Here is a 20,788-nt window from a genome sequence, read left to right as displayed (position 1 = left end):
TTTTATTTGTACAGTAAGCAATCATCCATGATTCCAGAAATGACTGACTTGGGGCAAACATGGTTACACACCGCCATCAGTGAGGTCTTGCCTGACCTTCCAGAGATGATGAAGGATATTCTAGAAGAGACCTAACATTCCCTTGGGGTGGAGACATGATGATTTCAGCAAGTTTGGCCAAACGCTGAGCACTCGCGTCATGACCGACGAGAGCGGCAAGTCCAAGAGCTTTGGCTTTGTGAACTTCGAGAGGCACGAGGATGCCCAGAGGGCTGTGGATGAGATAAATGGGAAGGAGCTGAATGGGAAGAAGGTGTATGTGGGTTATGCCCAGAAGAAAGGCGAGAGGCAGACAGGGCTGAAACGAAAGTTTGAGCAGATGAAGCAGGACGGTATGACTCGCTACCAGGGAGACAACCTGTACGTTAAGAACCTAGACGACGGTCTGGACGACGCGCGTCTACGTAAGGAGTTCTCTCCGTTTGGGACCATCACAAGTGCCAAAGTGATGATGGAGGGCGGCCGCTCCAAAGGGTTTGGCTTCGTGTGTTTCTCCTCGCCGGAGGAGGCCGCCACGGCCATGACGGAGATGAATGGGCGCGTTGTAGGCACCAAGCCGCTGTACGTGGCTCTGGCGCAGCGCAAGGAGGAGCGGCAGGCCCATCTCTCCAACAAGTACATGAAGCGCACGGCCAGCGTGAGTGCCTTGCCCAACCTCGTGCTCAACCCCTACCAGCCTGCCCCGCCCTCCGGCTACAACATGGAAGCCATTCCACAAGCTCAGAACTGGCCTGCCTGCTACCCGAGCAGGCAACTGGCACAGCTCCACCCCAGCACCCCCTGGGCTATGCACAGCATACAACCACAGCATTTCCAATACATGCCGAGTACCATCAGGCCGGCTGCAGACCAATCTCTGGGCCAGGAACCTCTCACTGCCTCCGTGCTGGATCTGGAACCTCCGCAGGAGCAGAAGCAGATGTTGGGTGATGGATGGTCTGTTTCCCGTGATCCAGAACATGCACCCCAAACTTGCAGGGACGGGTTTGCGCCTGGAGATCGACAACTCGGAGCTTCTGCATATGCTGGAGTCTCCTGAGTCTCATTGAAACACTGAAACTGAAAAAATAAAAACGCATTAAATATTTTAAATATTTTTGCCTGGTCTGTAGACTCCAGTTTCAGGCCTTGATTGCAGTAAACTAAAACAACATGTAAAAAGGCTAAATGATTGAGACGTGTACAGTCCGTCACTCCTTTCTTTTTGTTCCTCTTACTGTTCGAATGCTCAGAATGTCAGAATGTTTTTGCAGTTGACAGCTGAGCATTAGGCATGTGTATTGGATTGTATTAATAATACAATTGAGGATTCATTGCTGTTCAGGGACCCAGCAGTGGTAACTTGGCAGTGGTAGGGCTTGAACTAGCAACATTCTGATTACAAGTCAAGTAACCTCTGACTAGTATTATTATGATTAATATTATTAATATATCTTACACTGAGGTCTGCTGAAGCCTACCCAGGATCCTTTGCAGCAGCCTGCCATATGCAGAAATCATTATGAAAGGACACAGAATCTCTAAACTCCCTTATGTTTTATGTTATTAGTTTGTCTAATTCAATGTTAAAGCACTTTCCCCTGTAAACACTCTTTTTATGACCTCATTTCACCGTTTCATGACTTTATGCCACGAACCAACCAACTATTTTTTTATACAACTCTTTTCAAACACTTTAACCATTGTGGGTAACTACACTATTATACACCTATAATTCTTGTTATGCTATCTATTGTATTGCCACTGTCGATACATCGATGTTAGGAGAAATACCTCATGAATACTTTAAATGAATCCTTAAAATGACACCTATTCCATTTACTAATGCTAAGCTTGCTACAGTCTGAACTTCTAGCAAGTCAAGAGAAGTCTCATGCAGTTTCTGTATTTTCTATAATTGCATAATATATGGATGGTTTTAAACTCAATAACATACGCACTTGCAAAATACGTGAATATAAAGGAACAAAAATAAATGAACATAACCACATACCTAAACATCATCTGGTACCATCTCCCCATCAGCCCTCAATGCAGTATGAGGATGGTCAGATTGTTGTATTTACTAATAGTTACCACTAGTATTAAAATAACAGTAAGCCCAAACCGTTCGACTATGTCCTCTTAAACAAACCTATGATTTTTTTAATATTTGGACCACATCCTCCTGCAGAATAAAACAATCAGGAAATACAGTTGAGTTGGCTCATACCGCCCTCACATCAGTGTGATATCCATCAATGATGTGTTATGGCTCTGGGTAAGGAACAATGTTATATTGTTCAATAAAGTTTTCACAGGATGCAAAATTTTCATGGTTTTAGCAAAGTTTTCGCTACCTCTATACAGCAAACACCAGAATCGACAAGGTTTACATTAATTATAGTCAGTAGAATTAAAGGGAAGAGGCCATATAAAAGGCTGGGATCTACGTTTAGCGGACTCGGCACTGTGTTACTAGATATTCCCCACCTTCCAGTAATTTTATTAAGCCCTCTTTAAACAGAAAATAAAGATGCAGAATTAATTGAAGAGAGTAGTAGGTCCATTATTTATTTTGAGCTCAGCGTTACATACAAACGAGGCATAGTCCAGAATATGTCTAATAATCACACAAGGAACACACATTTTTATCCAGTTTTCACAACTGATTATGTGATTGCCACACCTTCTCTACATACTGGTGTTTGAAATCTCCACCACTGTGTTCAACCATACATTATTCAATATATGCAAATTGAGATCTATCATTGTACAAATTGAAGCTTGATCCCAGTATATCCTATTGGAAGATTTTCCTGTTTTTTTTTTTTGTTGTTGTTTTTTTTGTTTTTAACAAAGATGATCTCAACTCATACCATCAAACACCTGCAAGATGATGTTGCAGGTCAGTATCACCCTGCTCTTATGGTAAGATAATGAACCTTGCTTAGCCACAGAACTCTCGAAGAGGCTTTCACGTCTTTTAAAAGCCGGGATCTTTCCCAATACTTAGGAAGCTATTTCTCACGGGAACAGTCCAGAGTCATCTGCCGTAGACTTCCACAGAGGCCTTGAAACCACCTGCATCAGAGCCTCTGCTCTGCACTTACAGACCCACAAAGGCCTTAAGATACCCCAGAAACATTATTCCTCTTTATGCTTTCAAACACAGTCTTGCACCACTCTGCACCTGTTGCAGAGAGCTTCAAAGCCTATTATAATTAGGTCACAGATCGCCTCATGAAAATACCTTTACCCCAAAACATTTTATTACCTCAGGTGGAACAGTGTGTATAGGCCTAGACCTCTTTAGATGTAACTTAGAACCGCCGGTGACCGCTGTATGCGTTTCTTTGGTTGTACAAGCTCCACTGGAGGACTCGATGAATAGTTGATGATGGAAGAGGGGTATATCAGATTCACCCCTTCTGCCTCCATGTGACAAATTAACACACAGCATAAACTTTTAGAAATAAATCAGTCTTTTAACAAATGGTAAACATTCTCTAGAAAAGATTATCTTGTAACAATTCATTGAGTATATGAACTGTTTTTGTGTCCTTATATCTATAAATGAAAAGTAATAAAACATTATAGATGATAAATAAATTACATAAAATGTATAAAAGTTCACAAATAAGAAAGTACCTGAGTCTGCACTTTTCTCCACAGATTCAAGAAACTCGTGAAAGTTGGAAGCTATAGAAACACATAGTACAGAATTCTAGACTGACTGAGGTGTGAGCAGAAAGATCGCCATGATGTCCTTATATCTAAAGCACTCAAAGCATTGATGTTATGTAAATAAACTGTGATCCGATTGGTTCAATCTAAGTAAATAGATTCACCTACTTTGAAGTTAAAGTTTTTCTCAAAAGGTTAGAACTGGTTGACTATACTTTGCCGTGTTCTGTAATAGAAAATGTAAACATTTATATCTAAAATATTGCACGACAGAAATCAATTCAAGACTAACCTCTAATGACTGCTAGATGGGGTAAGATATTAAGTAATAAATGAGTCCAGATCCTCCTGCCCGACAATACGGTGAGACTCTGTTTTTACGTGTGATGGAAAATGATACGAAACTATGTATTATGTGATTCATATAAAATCACACTGATCCTTTTGTTCTTAAATTAATAATGCTGTTTGCACATTTGTATCCGCCTGTTGCTGATTAAGTTGAACATGTATCAGGAACTGTTAACATCAAGGTCAACTTGACACACAACCCACACTGTTTGGAGACAGTTTGGGTTGGTTTGTGGAAAAAACCAAGCTGAGAGCTGATTGGCTTATAGCCACAGCAACAAAGGAAAGAAGAGCTGCTTAAGAAAAGATGATTGGTTAAAGACAGCACAGGAGTAGTATAACTAGCCACGGTTTTGTATACTCGGGGCTCCCTACCTGAGGAGAGCCAAACATTTATTTTATTCTTTTTCTTATTAAATTACTCTCTTAATCACGTCTGACTTGCTGTTTGTTCAAAATTCCACAACATATGTCATTACTACGCCGCACAAAAAAGACCGCCATATTTGTAGTTCCATAATGTGAAAAGGCGTCATTTTCTATGCAAACGAATGAATAAACACCATGCCATGCCTTGCTGTATCCCCTCTTTGCACCGCTGGACAGACACACTCATGACACTGTACTCATCAAAAGCAGCACCAGAGACGCACTGAGTCATATCCCGCTACACACCTCTCAGGCCAGCTTGTTTGCACGTTTTGTCATAAAATTTAAAATGTCATTTGTTGCCATTATATATAAAATTACCTATTTAAAAAAACAAATAAATCAAAAAGTACTTGTGGCTAGAGAAACACGTGGCTAATCACCTACAAGAAATAATGTCAGTGATGTTTGGGGCAGGTGTTTCAAACTTGCCCAGACTCTTGAGAAGCACCTAAACGCTCACACAAGGGTGTCCGCTTCCCATAGTGCTGCAAATACTGCAGGAAGGGCTTTGGTGAAACAGGCCACATGGAGGAGCAGAAGACAATCCACACAACTGAAGAAGCCCATAGCTGCCCAGTATGTCAGAATCCACACGGGAGAAGAACCCTGTAGCTGCCCAGTATGTCAGAAGCAATTTGTGCAGCTGGGTAATAAACCATATTTGTACCCATTCGTATGTTGGGAGCAAATCAGTTGAAGACTTGAACAGTATGTTAACAATCAGTTAAAATTACAGTTGATGACAAGAAAACAATGGCTAATATGTTCCTTCACAGCTATGTCATTGGTTGATCTATTTTTGTCAGATTTAGTGCTTGTTTGGGCAAGTGTGTTAAAGTCTTCCTTTGTTTTTGGTTTTGTTCCTTTTCATATAGTTGTTTATTCCTTTTTGTCTAGTGATGTCCATTATCCATTTAAAATCTGTCAAATTAAACAAATGTGAAACGAATTCCATAGTATTCAGATTTGATTGCAAAAGAGACCAACCACTCCCCGTATTTTGAATTTTGCATATACAGTATATGTGCAGTTCCAGCCTAGTCCACTGATCCAAAATCTGGCCCAGATGTATCTGTTGACTGCAAATTTGAATGATTTCTGTGCTCTGCAGCAAAGGAGCGTTTGGTTACTATCTGATGGATTAAAATAGGCTTGTTGGTAGCAAAGACATCACTAAAGTGTACAGAGCAAAGGTACTCCAGGACCAGGATGGGTAAGTAGCAGCTTGATCAGTGGAATCTTCTGTGAGACGTAACAGGACTTCGGTCTTAAATGTAATGTTAGATCAAATGAAAAACTTTAGTGGATTGAAATACAGATAAATAAATCCACTAAAAGTGCATCTGCATCATTGGTTAAAAAGTTGTTCTGCTAGTTGTCTGATTTTGTTCCAGTAATCTAATGTTTCCTGGCACTAGGTGGTTCAAGATTATATTGGTGTTTGCTTTATTTCTGTGATTTTTTTAACCATAGTCTGCTTGTTTATACTGTCTACCAAATGCAATACTGAGTAGTGAAACACTGACACAATCCCTTTTGGCGTCAGACATTTGTAATAATTTCAATAATCTACAGTTGTAAGTCAAGAGGGCAGCACCATTTTAAAGTCTAGTTTCCTTTCTCTGTCTCACTTTCTGGAATTTTTCCGTCTGTGTTTTTATTAAAGTTAAAAATGGAAAGGGTATTAAAACTCCCTTTCACTGACGTCTCTTCCACTGAACTTGTAGAGAAAGTGATGATATGAAGATGATTATGTTTATCACATTCACTCAGAGATCATTGTCTGAGGGTCATGTTGTACAGTTCACGATGCCCCGGGTTGCAATCAGGAGGTTTAACAGTGATGTGCCAAACAGTTGTCTGTGGTGTTCTATATGATCTAAAAGTCAGACTTACCATTTATCAGTCAAATCAATTAAAGAACATTCATGATCAACAATTTGTGGGTGGCCATGATACTAACAGCGTGGTGGAAATTCCACCAGATATCAAACTCCACACTAACATAAACATAACACTGCTTTCATGTCACTTCCACAAGTAGCCCAAACATAAGATATAGAAAGCAAGTAAGAGCGGAGCAGTCAATGTGCCTAATATGACTGCAAAAGCCTGGCAGGACAGGAGGTATTCCTGCTTCTGCTAATCAGCAAAAGGAAGCTCCTGGCAAAGTGACGTGGACTGCAAAAAAATCACCAGGAAGGTCAAGCTACAAATGCCAGAGAGGAGCAGGGAGCACCAAAAGTTCCATAGCATCCTGCGGAAAGAGTACCACATAAGCATGGAAAAAGTACAGCAACCCATGGTATGAGCATGGACAGATGAGGAAGAGTTGCTAGAACAGTACGTCCCCAATAAGCAGGCAGGATGTGGATCCGTCTCACTATTTCATCGGCAGAAATGCAGGAGCAGGTGATAATACTCCTGGGCCCAGCACTCTTCAACCTGGGTACTTTAAGGAGAACACGGCAGCCTCCCAAAAGTGATACAAAGTCCCAAAATGGCTATTACCTGTGCTGAATAACAGTATGAAGGACAAATCTACCCCTGTCCAAAGTTTAATTGATTTAACTGAATGCCAACTATACTACCACCATCAATCTGTGTAAGGTGTACTTGCAAGTGCCTTTAGCACCAAAAGCAAAAGAACTCAGTGTTTTCAACACATTTCATCCAAGCATCATCATGTGAAATGTTGTTCTTTTCGGAAATTCTTCATCTAAATATGGTTGTGTTGCTAATGAGATCATATTATTTGTTACTCTTTAAACCTTATTATTCCTTTAAGATTCAAAGTCTACTGTGTTAGGAAACCTATGTGAGAATATAAAATCAGCAGTTTCTGCATGCTTGTGTGATGAATACAGAAAGTGATCTCTTGTACCTGCGGAATTAAGGCTTCAAATGTCTTGGTGTTCAGACGATATGGAGAGGCTCTGGGAATCTGGAAGGATAAACGTTTGTTTCATTTTCAGGGACTGTTGATCATTTATTTGTCCATTCATTTATTACACTATTAAGGGATTATTAATGTGCACTGGGAGAACAGTATAAAGTTATCAGTCTTCTTCATCAGTCTTCTAACTAAATAGCCTGGTCTTGTAAGGTAACCACATCCACACCTTTCCCTCAGTGATGGCAAGGAGTGGTTTAAACTCACCATGTCATCTGTGATTCTGAGTCTGAGTGCTTCTGCATTTTTGTACACAAAGCCTGCTGAGTTGGCAGTGAAGGCAGAGATGCCCATATACAGCATGTTGCTTTCATCAGGTGGCAGTGAAAATGATGTCGGGGCAAAAGCGGGTTTCTTGTGCACTCCAATGTTGTAAAACTCCCCCTATATAGAGAGCAATGCAGAGATGAACTTATTCTTTTACAGCTCCTGGGTCTTGATTCTTCGTTCAGATTAAACTGTTTTATCAGTGTAACTTTTGTGTAACCTTTTTTTCCTACAAAAGCCCAACAGTGCTTTCTGGATACACTTAGGCACAGTTTTGCAAGTGCTCCTGTTATTCCCTGTTAATTCAGATCTTTGCCTCAGAAAGGCTTTCTTATGATCATTATGGTCATTATTCTTATGCTTTGACAACTTGTGCCTTTTTTAACTTGTGCCTGAAAACCCCTTTACCTATGCCAATGATAAAACACTGATGAACTCCTGCAAACAAGTTGTAGTTTATTAATTAGTGCATTAATCTTAGTTTGGGATCTTTAATGACCATCTTAATCTGTGTATATTATTTGATTGTTGATTCTTTCCTAGCTGAATGTAACTTCCTCTCACAGTAGTGTACAACTTCCAAGCTTATCAAAGGATAGTGTTGTAGTCAGGACCATTAAAAAATCATTCAAGCAAAGACCAAGATTTTGTAGTGTTTGAATCTGAGACAAGAATGAGACTTATTTAACAATGATTTTACTTTAATTATACCACTCACTGATAATGTATTGTAAATTGTCATAAATTGTCATAAATAATTGTCATTATAAAGGCAGTTGAATATAAACAAATATAAAGCAAAAAGGTTCATATGGTCATTTTTATTATTAAATTAAAACATAGTAATACTTAAATAATTGCTATCTGCCCTTGGGTCAATCATGGAAAGGATTAACTAGATGTGTTCTGTAATGTGTTAAATCCTCTTGATAAATGCATAGCTTTAGCTATATCATAAAATATATGATGAGTCTTTTTCTCATTATTACTTGTGTACAACAAAAGTTTGTGTGACAAGCAGCAACATGTATATTTACCAATTTATGAAAACGGGAGTATGCGCAGTGGGAGAGTAAATATCTTTTAAAATGACTCAATTAATGGCAATGCATTTACAATAAGTCTCTTATGCACCAGTACTTGTGAATGTACACACACAAACCTCACCGTTTGGGTCTTCCCCAAGTCCCCTGTCCTGTTCGCACTACTAGCTAAGAGCAACCAGCTAACTTGATAGCAGTGTGACTCAATAATAATAAAAATAATAAAAATAATAATAATAGTAATAATAATAATAATAGTAATAACAATAATAGTAATAATAATAATAGTAATAATAATAATATGGCGCTTCCATGCACATCAGCAAGCAAATAGGAACACTAGCACTTGCATGAAATTAAGCATATTAGCATTTCAGAAGGCAGATTATTTAGCCTGCTAAAATAGCAGGTCTGGCAGCAAATGTCTGTTCAAAACACTATGTCACAGGTATGAGTATCATGTATTTGCTATAGTATGATTGTTCATGTTTGTAAATTTAAAGCTTACAAATGCTGTATTTACAGTGTATTGCAGGTTATTAAAATGTGGCAGTAATTATTAGGATATAGAGAATTGTAGTGTTTAAACAAATCATTATGTCAGAAGTATGTTTAGGGGAGAATACACCCTGACCCACCCAGAGTTAACACACACTTACCTTACATTATTGATCATAAACTTGAATAGCTACAATACTGTCTGCTAATCATGCAGTTTGAAGTTTGCAAAGTGTGTACCCAGACAAAAACTTTCCTTTAACACTGAGTCATACATGAGTCAGACATGATTCTGAATAAATGAATGAATGAAAAAATGAAAAGCCTTATTTCATTTCAAACTGCACTTCAGGAACACTGAGCTCAAGTTCTGAGGAAACTTCCCTGCATATTTTCAGGGGTTTTCTGCCTCACCATGCCTGAATCACCTCATAAGGAGCTTGATAATGAGGAGACAGGGTGATTGAGGCAGTGAACACTCCTCACTGAGCATACTGGCTTCCAAGAGCTGGAGCTGGGAAGACCTATAGGTCTGTGACACACACTCCCACCCAGTCCTGATACTAAGAAGGTGGAACCTACAGGCTAATATGCAGCTGCCTGTGCATCAATAGGCGTCTGGGGTGTCCATCACTCAGGGAGGCGTGGCTGAAGGCGTGGCCTTGCAGACTCTGAGAGCTGGCTGAGATAATCTGTAAAGGAGAGAGTAGTCACCAATAATCATGGAAATGTAGCCACAACTGTACAGTATATTTCACAGCCATGTATATTACATATCACAGACCAGGCTTACCAGAATAAATATTCCACACATACAGCTCATATATATCTGTGTGTGTGTGTGTGTGTGTGTGTGTGTGTGTGTGTGTGTGTGTGTGTGTGTGTGTGTGTGTGTGTGTGTGTGTAAAAACATGCTCCTGTTCTAGTCTCAACACAGACAGATATACATGTAGGAGTAGCAAACTGAAGTAAGAGCTCACCTTCACCAGTACATAGTCTCCAGCTTTAACAGTGACAGGTACGAATTGATGTGCGTAGACAACTACACAGGGTGGCCGGAAGCGTGGCCAACAAAACGGGAAGACAGTGCTTCAGTGGTAAAGTTCCTGGTGAACCAGTACATTCCTTACCATGGGTTTCAGAGAAAGGTGAGATCAGATAATGGCACTCATTTTACAGCGCGCAATTTGCAGGAGTTAGAGAAAATGCTGGGTCTGAAACATTCATTTGGGGCAGTGTATCATCCTCAGTCTCAAGGTAAGGTGGAAAGGATGAATCTAAATGTGAAAAACAAAGTGGCCAAAATCTGTGCACAGACAAAATTAAATTGGGTTGATGCCTTACCTTTGGCATTAATGCAAATTAGATGTTCAGTAAATGCAACAACTGGTTTTACCCCTTTTGAATTGCAGACAGGTTGAGGATTTCCAGGACCCCAGGGACCCTTAACAATAAATGAGAAAAGAAAAACATCTCACACACACATCATACTTTAATGAATTGCAAAGTATCGTTTCAGCTTTCTCCACGCAGGAGGGGGACCGGACGGGGAGCAGACAATCCCAGACGATACCCGTTACGGACTGGGGGCTGCTGAGAGTCATCAAGAGAAAATGGAGTGAGCCGAGGTGGACAGGTCCATTCCAGGTGACAGAAAGAACCAGCCACGCCGTACGCCTGAAGGGTAAAGGGGAAACGTGGTTTCATCTGAGCCAGTGCGCCGCCGCAGAGTCACCGCAGAGGAGTCTGCAAGAGACAGCGAGGGACCTTGCTGAAACATCACCTAACTCACCTGACCCGGAAGGGGCAGAATAATCCCCGGGAGCAAAAGGGTCAAGGTAGTCCACCCTTAGACCCTGAAGTAAGAAGAACAGAACACCAGTGATGACTTCTGGACAATTGTGTTGTTTGATTATTTGTTGGTGTATTGTGTTGTGTGTTTCCATTTACAGTTTGGTCACGCTTGGGTTAAATAATAGCATGGCAGTAGGAAAGGATTAAAACATTAACAACAAGACGGTGAAGAAGAATGGGGGTAGAGATTGGTGGATGTGTAGCATGTGCAGCCGCAAGACCCAGACTTATAACCACCCCGGCACCCCTATTCCCACAAAAAGACCCCAAGGGTTATGCGTGCATGATTGGCCTGACTAAGGAAAGAAACCCTAAGAATTGTGACACTTTGAGCGTTATTTTCCCCCCCATCAGTAACAGAACCTATTTTCACCCGAAAAGGGGGAGGGGAACTACACGTGCTTCGTTAGAAGTTCAAGCACACCTCAAGTACGCTTGGGGCACATCCCGGCGGAATGGTGTAACCGCACGGTCACTGGGAACGAGTCTGTGGGTTCATGGGCACGAGCAGGATTGTATGATTATTGTGGAAGGATGACTTTGGTTGTTAACATGCCAGAGAACTCGGAGGGGACATGCGCCATGGTCAGGTTAGCAGCTCCTTTATTACTGATAGGCAAAAAACTACACAGGGACCCGGTAACTGATGCAGCAAGACAGTAGCGAGAGGCATACCATTTTGATTTAACAAGGAATACCCCCACATACATAGATGCAATAGGAATACCTCGCGGAGTTCCGGACAGATATAAGTTAGCAGACCAGATAGCAGGGGGATTTGAGAATATTCCGATACTTTCTGCATTATTCCCCATTACTCCAAATAAAAATGTGGATCGGATTAACTATGTACATTATAATGTCCTCAGGCTAGCCAACCTGACTAGGGATGCAGTGGAAGGACTTAGAGATCAGCTGGGACCAACCTCACTGATGGCGGTGCAAAATCGTATGGCATTAGACATGTTGTTGGCGGAAAAGGGGGGTGTCTGCGCTATGCTTGAGGATGTGTGTTGTACATTCATTGCTAATAATACCGCTCCGGATGGGTCAGTTAGTAGAGCATTGGATGGTTTGAAGACCCTATCAGAGGAAATGCATGAGAATTCAGGCATAAACAACCAGTTGGAATCCTGGATGGTGAGCCGGTTCGGTCAGTGGAAAGACTTAATTGTGTCATTGATGGTTTCATTAGCCACATTCACGGGAATTGTTGTGACATGCGGGTGCTGCTGTATTCCATGTATTAGGGCGTTAATGGTTAGACTAATCTCAGCTATGATAGAAAGGAAAGATGTGCATGAGGGTACCACGATGAGGCCACTGATACAGGGGGAAAGGGACGTAGAGACAGGAGATGCCAGAATAAAGGAGTGTGATTGGTGATCTCTTTGTAGAGATCAAAAGGGGGAATTGTGGAGTTTCAGAAATTAAATGAAAGCTAAGCTTACACTAGTAGAGAATAATGTGCAGAATGGAATAGGACTAATGCTTGAATAAATAAAATAATTACTGTATGTCCAGACATAACAGGAAATGCCCTAGACGTGCATATGTGTGATTATGCAAGAAGACATGTGTACGAGACGGTCAAACAGAGGTGACGGCTGAGATGGAAAAACACAAAAGCAGAAGTGGCACAAGGCGAGAGAAATATGTCTGTCTGTTGCAAAGTTATGCTTTAGATCTCACTCGCACTGTGTTGTGAAGTGACATCTCCAGAGCTCTGCATTAATAAAAGGCCACAGGGTAACACACTGTTTCCTGTCTCTTCTTTCCTGCATCAACGGACATGACACTAACTAATGATATAACAGAATCTGGCCCTTAGCTATTTTATTAGCTTTTTATCAGGGCACGCTTAGTAAAATGTCACATCTCTACATCAACTTTTTAAAAAAATTAACAGGCAATCAAATTATTTTGGCTATACTAAAACCTGTCCTGGAGCAATGCCTAGCTAGCTGGATAGCTAACACTAACATGCAAGACTGGGTTTGTTTTGCAGAAGTAGCAGATGCTAAATAGCTGCCTTGTAAAAGAGGTTTGCATTGGGGACTGTTTGTATTTGATGCATGCACTTTAGGTATTATTGCATAACGCTATTTGTGATGTATTTTTGTTTTTCAATCAGTCACATTCCGAGCCAAACTTCTCTTAGGTATCTTGTATCAGTGGAGAACTACTTTTGAAGGCATTGTTACTAGCTAACTGTTAGCTAGCAAGGTAACAAGGTAACTCTTTTTAAACAACAAAAAGAAAAAACACTTTACTGTGATTAACAACTATGAATTTACTAAGTTTCATAGAAGGTCTGATTAGCTAGCCTAGCTAAAGCTATGTTTGATACGTTTTGATATGTCTAACGACACTAGCATTTTTGGACAAGAGTAGCTTTATAGTTGCTTAGCTAATGTCACATAATTAAAAGTAGAATCAGAGGGAAATGTTGAATATTGTGTCATTGCACCAGCCATGAGGCATTAAAGTGTCTGGACAAGAACATAGCTAGCTAGCTAATTGGCTTAGATCACTACTGCAGCTCTCACACCTCGGTTTATTACATCATAATAGGTAATGTGGAATTTTTAAGGACCATTGTTGCGTCTGATAACGCGTTCAGAAAAGGTGTTCTTCAGCTGAATGAACAGATACTGAAACGAACACTAAAGAGATCATCCAACATTCAAGATATTTCAGTAGACACACTAGTGGAAGAGCTGCTGAGGTTCCTGAGCCATGAATGTCCGGCCTCCAGCATCTACTCTGGACAGGTATGTCACCGCCTTGCACCAGGACGCAGAGATCCATGAGCATGACTGAGATGTAATTATAACTATATACACCTCATTAGTCTGATGCTAATGAGCACACATGCACACCTGCCGTCCAGTTCTTTAACATCCATATCCGTCACCTTGATTTATCTTAGTAAGTTGCTGCTGAAGCTCTGTCTCTCTTTCTCTCTTTCCCCATGCCTCCTTCCCTTCCTGTAGGAGTGTGGATACACCACTGGCGTTGTTGCCTGATGCACCTCCTTTGGAAGAGGACACGGTCCACTGTCAGAACTGGCAGGAGACAGTGGAGCCGCACACACTCGCCTCTCTCGGCTCCCGGGAGATCGAACGGCAGGCTGTCATATATGGTAAAACAGCAAATGTGGTGCACAGCAACTGACTATAAAAGACAACTCCCAGTACACAGTTAACATGTAAAATGAAAACAATTATTTACTGATCTAACTTAAACTAAATAGCTACTAAATCTTTTGAACATACAGTATTCTATTTATTATGCACATATGATAATTCTATCCTGACTCATGAAAATGTGGAATTCTGAATTGTGTAACGTTTGTAAGAAATTGTAGTGACTTTGCTATATCCTCTTCCTCAGAGCTGTTCACAACGGAAGCATCTCACTTGCGGACTCTCAGGGTTCTCGATCAGGTGTTCTTCCAGAAGATGAGGAACCTTTTGACCGTCGAAGAACTTTCCTGTATCTTCCCCAACCTGCCCCAGGTCTACAGTCTTCATGGTCAGTCTCTCTGTGTGCGAGGTTTTCAAACCTAAATTTCTGAAGCCTACTTGGTGTCTAAATCATAATCAAGATTAAAGAAGTGTAAAACCCACCCAAACTGAGAATTTAATGACAGAACAATATCAGCTATCGGCACCATGCCATTACTGTGAGCAGGTATGGACTGGAGGCTGTACATGTTGTTTCTGCCGTGGCCTTCATGACACAAGTAGAGTTCTGTTGCCCACTGACACAACTTTCTAACAAACCACATATACACTGGCTCGCTTAAACAGATTCTGTTTTGTGGTGTTGCATTTGTGTTTCAGCGAATCTGTGTGAGTCCATGAAGAGGCTGAGGGACTCTTCTATAGTTCAAGGCATCGGAGACATCATGGTGTCTAGAGTGAGAGCTGGCTAGTGTTACTCCCTTTCTAGTTCACATCATCTTTTGGTGCTGTCTAAAATGAAGGGGTTGTTCTGTGTAGTGTGGGATATACTTGTTGCTTTACTTGATATGTCAGTAGCTCATGTGTTTGTGTGTGTGCGTGATAGTTTGAAGACGCTGCAGGAGAGGAGTTCCAGGAGCAGGTGTCTCACCTGTGCAGTCAGCAGAGTCAGGCACTGGAGCTCATTAAAAATAAATGCAAAGACCCGCGTTTCGCGCACCTTATACAGGTAACACTTTTTAGAGGTATAAAGCCTTTGGACAAACCTACAAACACTAGAGCTTCTGCCATATTTGTTAGTGGGCTGGGTTGTGAATTGGTTGACCCATACTTTGAATTGGAGACTATCCAGTCTTTTATATTTGACTTTTATTGCAGCACATAACTTCTAGTGATGCTGTTTTAGGTATAAATTGGTGTTGCTGTCAACAGAATCCACATTTGGACTTAGATGTCCTTGGCTCATTCGTGTGTGTGTGTGTGTGTGTGTGTGTGTGTTAGGAATGTGAAGCCAGCCCTCACTGCCGCCGACTACAATTAAAGGACCTTCTAGTGTCTGAGATGCAGAGACTCACCAAATACCCCTTGCTGCTGGATAACATCATCAGACACACAGAAGGCATGTATAGAAACACTCACACACAATGTATTGAACCATGAAAACACTTCAGTATACACACACATACCAGTTTACCAAGGAGGCAAGCACACACACCCTTTCTCCTGGATTAACACTAGTATGTGCCCCCACAACAGCTGGTTCTCCAGACCTGCAGCCATTGGTGAGGGCACAGGCGTGCTGCCGTGGGATACTGCGAGCTGTCAATGAGGTCGTCAGGGAGACGGAGCACCGGCGACTGCTCAGCCGTTATCAGCGCAGGCTAGACTTGTCCCCTCTGGAGAGGCAGGCCAGTCCTGTCGCTGCTCAGTTCAAGGTACGGCCTTACTATGTATCCACCATCTGCCTTCCAAACAGCTTCTCTGGTCTTGGAGCACCTGATCCAGAGTATGAATTATTAACTATATTCTTTTTCTATGTAGAATCTGGACCTGACCACTAAGAAAATGATCCACGAAGGACCGTTGACTTGGAAAGTTAGTAAAGATAAAGCTATAGGTAAGAGATCATCACAGCTGAACAAATCACTGTTCACTCTGGGGAATGCAGCTATTGAGAGCATGGTGCTATGCTGACTTGGAGTTATTTGGTTCCCTGCTACCTCACACATGACATGGTCTGAATAACTGTGTGTGTGTGTGTGTGTGTGTGTGCACCTGCATCTGCCTGTATGCTCATACGTGTGTATGCACATGTTTCAAGGACTTTTAATGTGAATGGATGCTTTCAGTGATCTGTGTGCAAGCTTGCATACATTTTTGTTTTTCCTCTTGCAAATGATTACTTGACAGGTCCATTCTCACTCTGTGTGTGTGTGTGTGTTCCAGACATTCATGCTCTGCTTCTCTCAGACCTGTTGGTGCTACTCCAAAGGGGTCCAGGTGACCGTTTGAACTTGCGATGTCCAGCGCGCTCACTGGGTGGGGTTTGGGGTGGGAACACGCACCTCAAAACCACCTTTTGCCCCGTTGTTCGCTTGGATTCATCTCTTGTCAGATCTGTGGCTACAGGTATATTTGTAGTTATTCTTACAGCTATGAATAGCCAGAATAGATGAATGGGTCTGGAATAACTGTCTTTATTTTATTTTTAAAAAATTAAGAAGCCAGTTAGAAATTGCATGTGGGTTACTTTGAATACATTGTTTGACAACCTGCTCTTCTCTATCAGATAACAAGGCCTTGTATGTGATCAGTACATCAGAGAGACAGATATACGAGCTGGTGGCTGGGACTTCCTCTGAGAAAAACACGTGAGTTTGTTTTTTTTCCTCTCTCTGACCCACCATCTTGTCATCAAGGTCAACCAGTCAGCACTGCTGTGTCTGTATTGTGATTACATTTATGGTGTCGGGCCATTTATGGTTTAAATGACAAACCAGGCACCCAGAAGTATAGAAACCAAGCCTTAAGTGAAGTAGATATTGTGCATGAATGGATAACCATTTGAATTTCCCGCAAAATCAGCTCAGAAATATGGCAAGTATTTCTTTGAATACTATGCCCATATGTTCAGATGATTTTAACAACATTGTGCTGTTGTAGAAATTGGGACCTGATGGCTTTAGCGATGTTTCCACAGATGGAAGAACCTGTTAGAAAAGACCATCTCCTCGGCCTCTGGAGGCATTGAAGCCACCGAGCAAGGATCAACAGCTCCGTAAGTACTCAGGATTTTGAAAGTTTTCTAATGCTGCTGTAATGCTGTTAAGAGAAGGCAGAATTTCAAAGATGCACTTACAATGATTGGACTCCTGACATCTCCTCTAGGTCTGCGGTTCTACGGTTGCACGGTAATCAAGTCGGTCGTCTAGGTAAGCCCATGTTTGTTTTTGTTTGTATACAATGTCATAGGATTTGCTCTCTGTGGTACTTATGGCTGATGCCTTTGGTCCCTAGATGGCTCCCTATCAGAAGAGTCTGGTTCGATAGAGAGAGATTCACAGAGTGATGATGAAAATGTTCTCACACCTACTATCCCAACTGACCAATCAGAAGCCTACATGCATACTGGTGGGCAGGGTTATGTGGGAGGACAAGCTAAAGTGGCTGATGCTGCTCTTCAAGATGGTAAGAATTTGTTACACTCCGTTACACAGTCATTGTTGCACTATGATAGTTAAACAGTATATTTCTGGTGGTGGTGGTGGTGTTTTTATAAATAGAATTTTAGCAGGCTCAGATATTTACCAACTTTTTTGCACCCTTTGTGTTCTGCCAGTCAGGACACTAAGACTGTTGATCCTTGGATCCTTGGATCCTTTAGAGGCTGCCAGTCAGAAGCAGAAAGTGACATCATTGTCCTCACAGCAAGAAGGGCAGGAGATGCCTTGCCAGTCACCAAAAGGCCGTTCACACCTGGAGATGCTGAGGCATGAAACGAGGCCCTGCCAATCACGAGCAAGCATACGGCAGCGCATGATAAAAAATGTGGATGGAATCTTTCAAAGAATGGAGGGACTGATGAAAAACCTGCATCAGCTTAGGGTAAAGTGGATATATTACTCACTCTCTCTCAAACACACAAACACACACACACACACACACACACACACACACACACACACACTATCATTGCAGCTAGCTAGCACTTTCATGTTATGTTTTAAAAGAATGGCTTTGTGCACTTGTGAGATCCTGGTTAACTCCTTGTTTTCATTTTCATAGGAGATTGAAGCAGACCAGTGTAGACTGCTCACAATGGTGAGAAAAAAGTCACCTGTCTGTCAGTTCAGATGACACCATCCATGGGTCTTCCTCCATTATCAGGACACCATCTATTTATCTTGGGTCGAGCGATGGTAAGTGTGTCAAAGAAGCAATTTATAAATACTGGGGCTAAACCTGTTTAATGCTGTAGCACAATTCTTTTTGATTGTACCAAACAAAAAGAACTAATCTGGAATCACTGGGATAATTTGGGGTTGAGTTTAAATGGAGCACACAGTTGAATATTAAAACATCACCGCAGATCTTGGGTCTTGCTATTGCCAGACTGAAAACTGGCCTTCAAACCTGTAGCAATTCCTAATTTCAACTTTAAGAATTTTATGTATGTATTTGAATAATGTTTAGTATTGATTTTGGAGTTGATGTAATTATGTTGCTTATGGTGTACTACCCCTGCAGACTGTGGCAATTGTATGGTCATCTTTCCAACCTGTTTAGGTAACGAAGAAGGGCCAACAGAACCAGCTCAGCCCGAGAGCCATTCTACAGGATTCTGATTTATTACACGAGACATTGTAAAGAGTTTTACTTACACATTTGAAACATGAACACACACAATAAGGGTGTGGCATTCCTGCCATTTCATACATCCGGTGTAGCTCTTTACTATCCCAGCATGCCTTTCTCCTGGGAGAAACCTGCAAATATTGTATTGTCTGCAACTGAGAAGAGAGAGACAGGACAGACGAACCTTCAGCACATGCACCGAGTTGGAATAAAAAGCATTCAAATGAAAGTCCAGATATGTGAGGTGTTTTTTTTTATCAGGTAAAGCTAAAGTTGGAACAAGGGAACTGAGGTGACAGTTTAAAAAAAAAGATTAGTCAGTGAAGATGAAGAAATGGAACTAAAATGAGACTGAAAATGTATGGCTGAGGAAATGAATCTGCCCACTAAAGGGACCCCCCCCCCAAGCACTTTGCCCAATACATGTATGTTAATACTCACTCACGCCATCAGTGACAAACTGGCAATCCAACAGGTACCATTTTGCTCGAGAACCTATAATGTGCCCATGTCAACTTGAGGCAAGATGGTGGTCTTCATCTCTCTTCGCCTTATGGAATGTGTGGATGGGTGACTTAAACAAATTCAGGTTCTTTTGCACTGGGACCCCTGCAAGACACATGGGCTCCAAGAGGGTATTTTGCATTAATATCATCATATGTCTATGTTGTATCCTTTATTTTATAAATTAACACTATGCGAGAGCAAAGAATAAAGAGTGTGGAAGGAGTTTATTTTATTTCTTTAAGCGTTCTACAGAATAGAAAATAAAGGTTTGGCCTCTCTTTACGCACAATGGATAAGGCAGGGCTTACTGGGATTGCCATTGTGTTGTGGCAAGACATCATCTTCACTGCTCATTACTGTATACTTATTTGTGCAGCCCTGTTCTGGACTGACTCCTGTCAACATTGCAGGGGACAAAAAGGAACATATTTGTTGTCTGATATCATGTCATTACCGATGAAGAGGCACATTCTGTGTAGTGTAAATACTGTGAAGCTCATCCCTCACCTCTTGAAATGGCTCAGTGATGCCAGGGTTGGTTTTTGACACATATGAAAGGATTTATACTTTGATCTGTTAAGATGTTGGTAGAAGTGGCTCCTTTACACTGACTCCAGTTTGGCCTTTGTTGTATAATGGCTAATGTTATGGTTCAAAAAAGAATGAAATAGTCTAAGATCAGTGTTAAGGACTAAGGATTATGGTACTAATGTTTTAATTTAGGATTAGTTAAGAAATCAGTATTTGGTGGAATATCTCAGATTTTGATTGCAGCTTGTTCATGCATCTTGAGGTGTTCTCCACCAGTCTTTCACACTGCTTGTTAAATAAGCTTTGATTACCTAATCAGAATCTCATTAAATACAAAGAGCTGTACATGTGGTGGAATTCAACAGACTGTGGAATTGAAATCATTGCCAAACGCAGAGATACTAATTTGGACTGATCTCTTAATTTTCTTCGAGAGTTATGTTTTTATATATGAGTTTTTATTTTAAACTTTATCATAAAATGTATGGGGTTATGGTCCCATTCTATTCTGTTCAAATGTAGGCCTACTGTTTTTACAATTCCTGTGAGAAGCGTGTGTGTGTGTGTGTGTGTGTGTGTGTGTGTGTGTGTGTGTGAGAGAATCCAAGAGCCCCTATTTGAGATTGATGAGTGGCATGTGTTGGGAGTCTGCCCTCGACAAATAGTATCCTTGACTGTATTATCAGTTTTGTAAACAATCCCTGACAAGTGGGTGAGTGAGAAGTGCATGCACATAGACACAGCAGAAAGAGGAGGTCTGTGTTTTTGGCTTCCTAATCAAGTTTGCGTTCCCTTCATATACA

At 41.2% G+C, this 20,788-nt stretch overlaps 1 protein-coding gene across 1 annotated transcript in view; it reads left to right on the top strand.

Annotated features, from left to right (window-relative positions):
- The first annotated feature begins 4,034 nt into the window (after positions 1-4,034).
- Positions 4,035-20,788, top strand: part of LOC145656144 (homeodomain-interacting protein kinase 1-like) — a 37,230-nt gene continuing 20,476 nt past the window's right edge. The window contains exon 1 of the mRNA XM_081709520.1: positions 4,035-4,039. Coding sequence (XP_081565646.1) covers positions 4,035-4,039 — 5 coding nt within the window. The remainder of the gene's footprint in view (positions 4,040-20,788) is intronic.

This window comes from Electrophorus electricus, unplaced genomic scaffold (assembly GCF_041902795.1).
Source record: "Electrophorus electricus isolate QZ-2024a unplaced genomic scaffold, ASM4190279v1 Scaffold50, whole genome shotgun sequence".
NCBI classification, from domain to species: domain Eukaryota; kingdom Metazoa; phylum Chordata; class Actinopteri; order Gymnotiformes; family Gymnotidae; genus Electrophorus; species Electrophorus electricus.
Note: the sequence above shows the minus strand (reverse complement) of the source record. Positions and strands in the feature narration are given on the sequence as shown.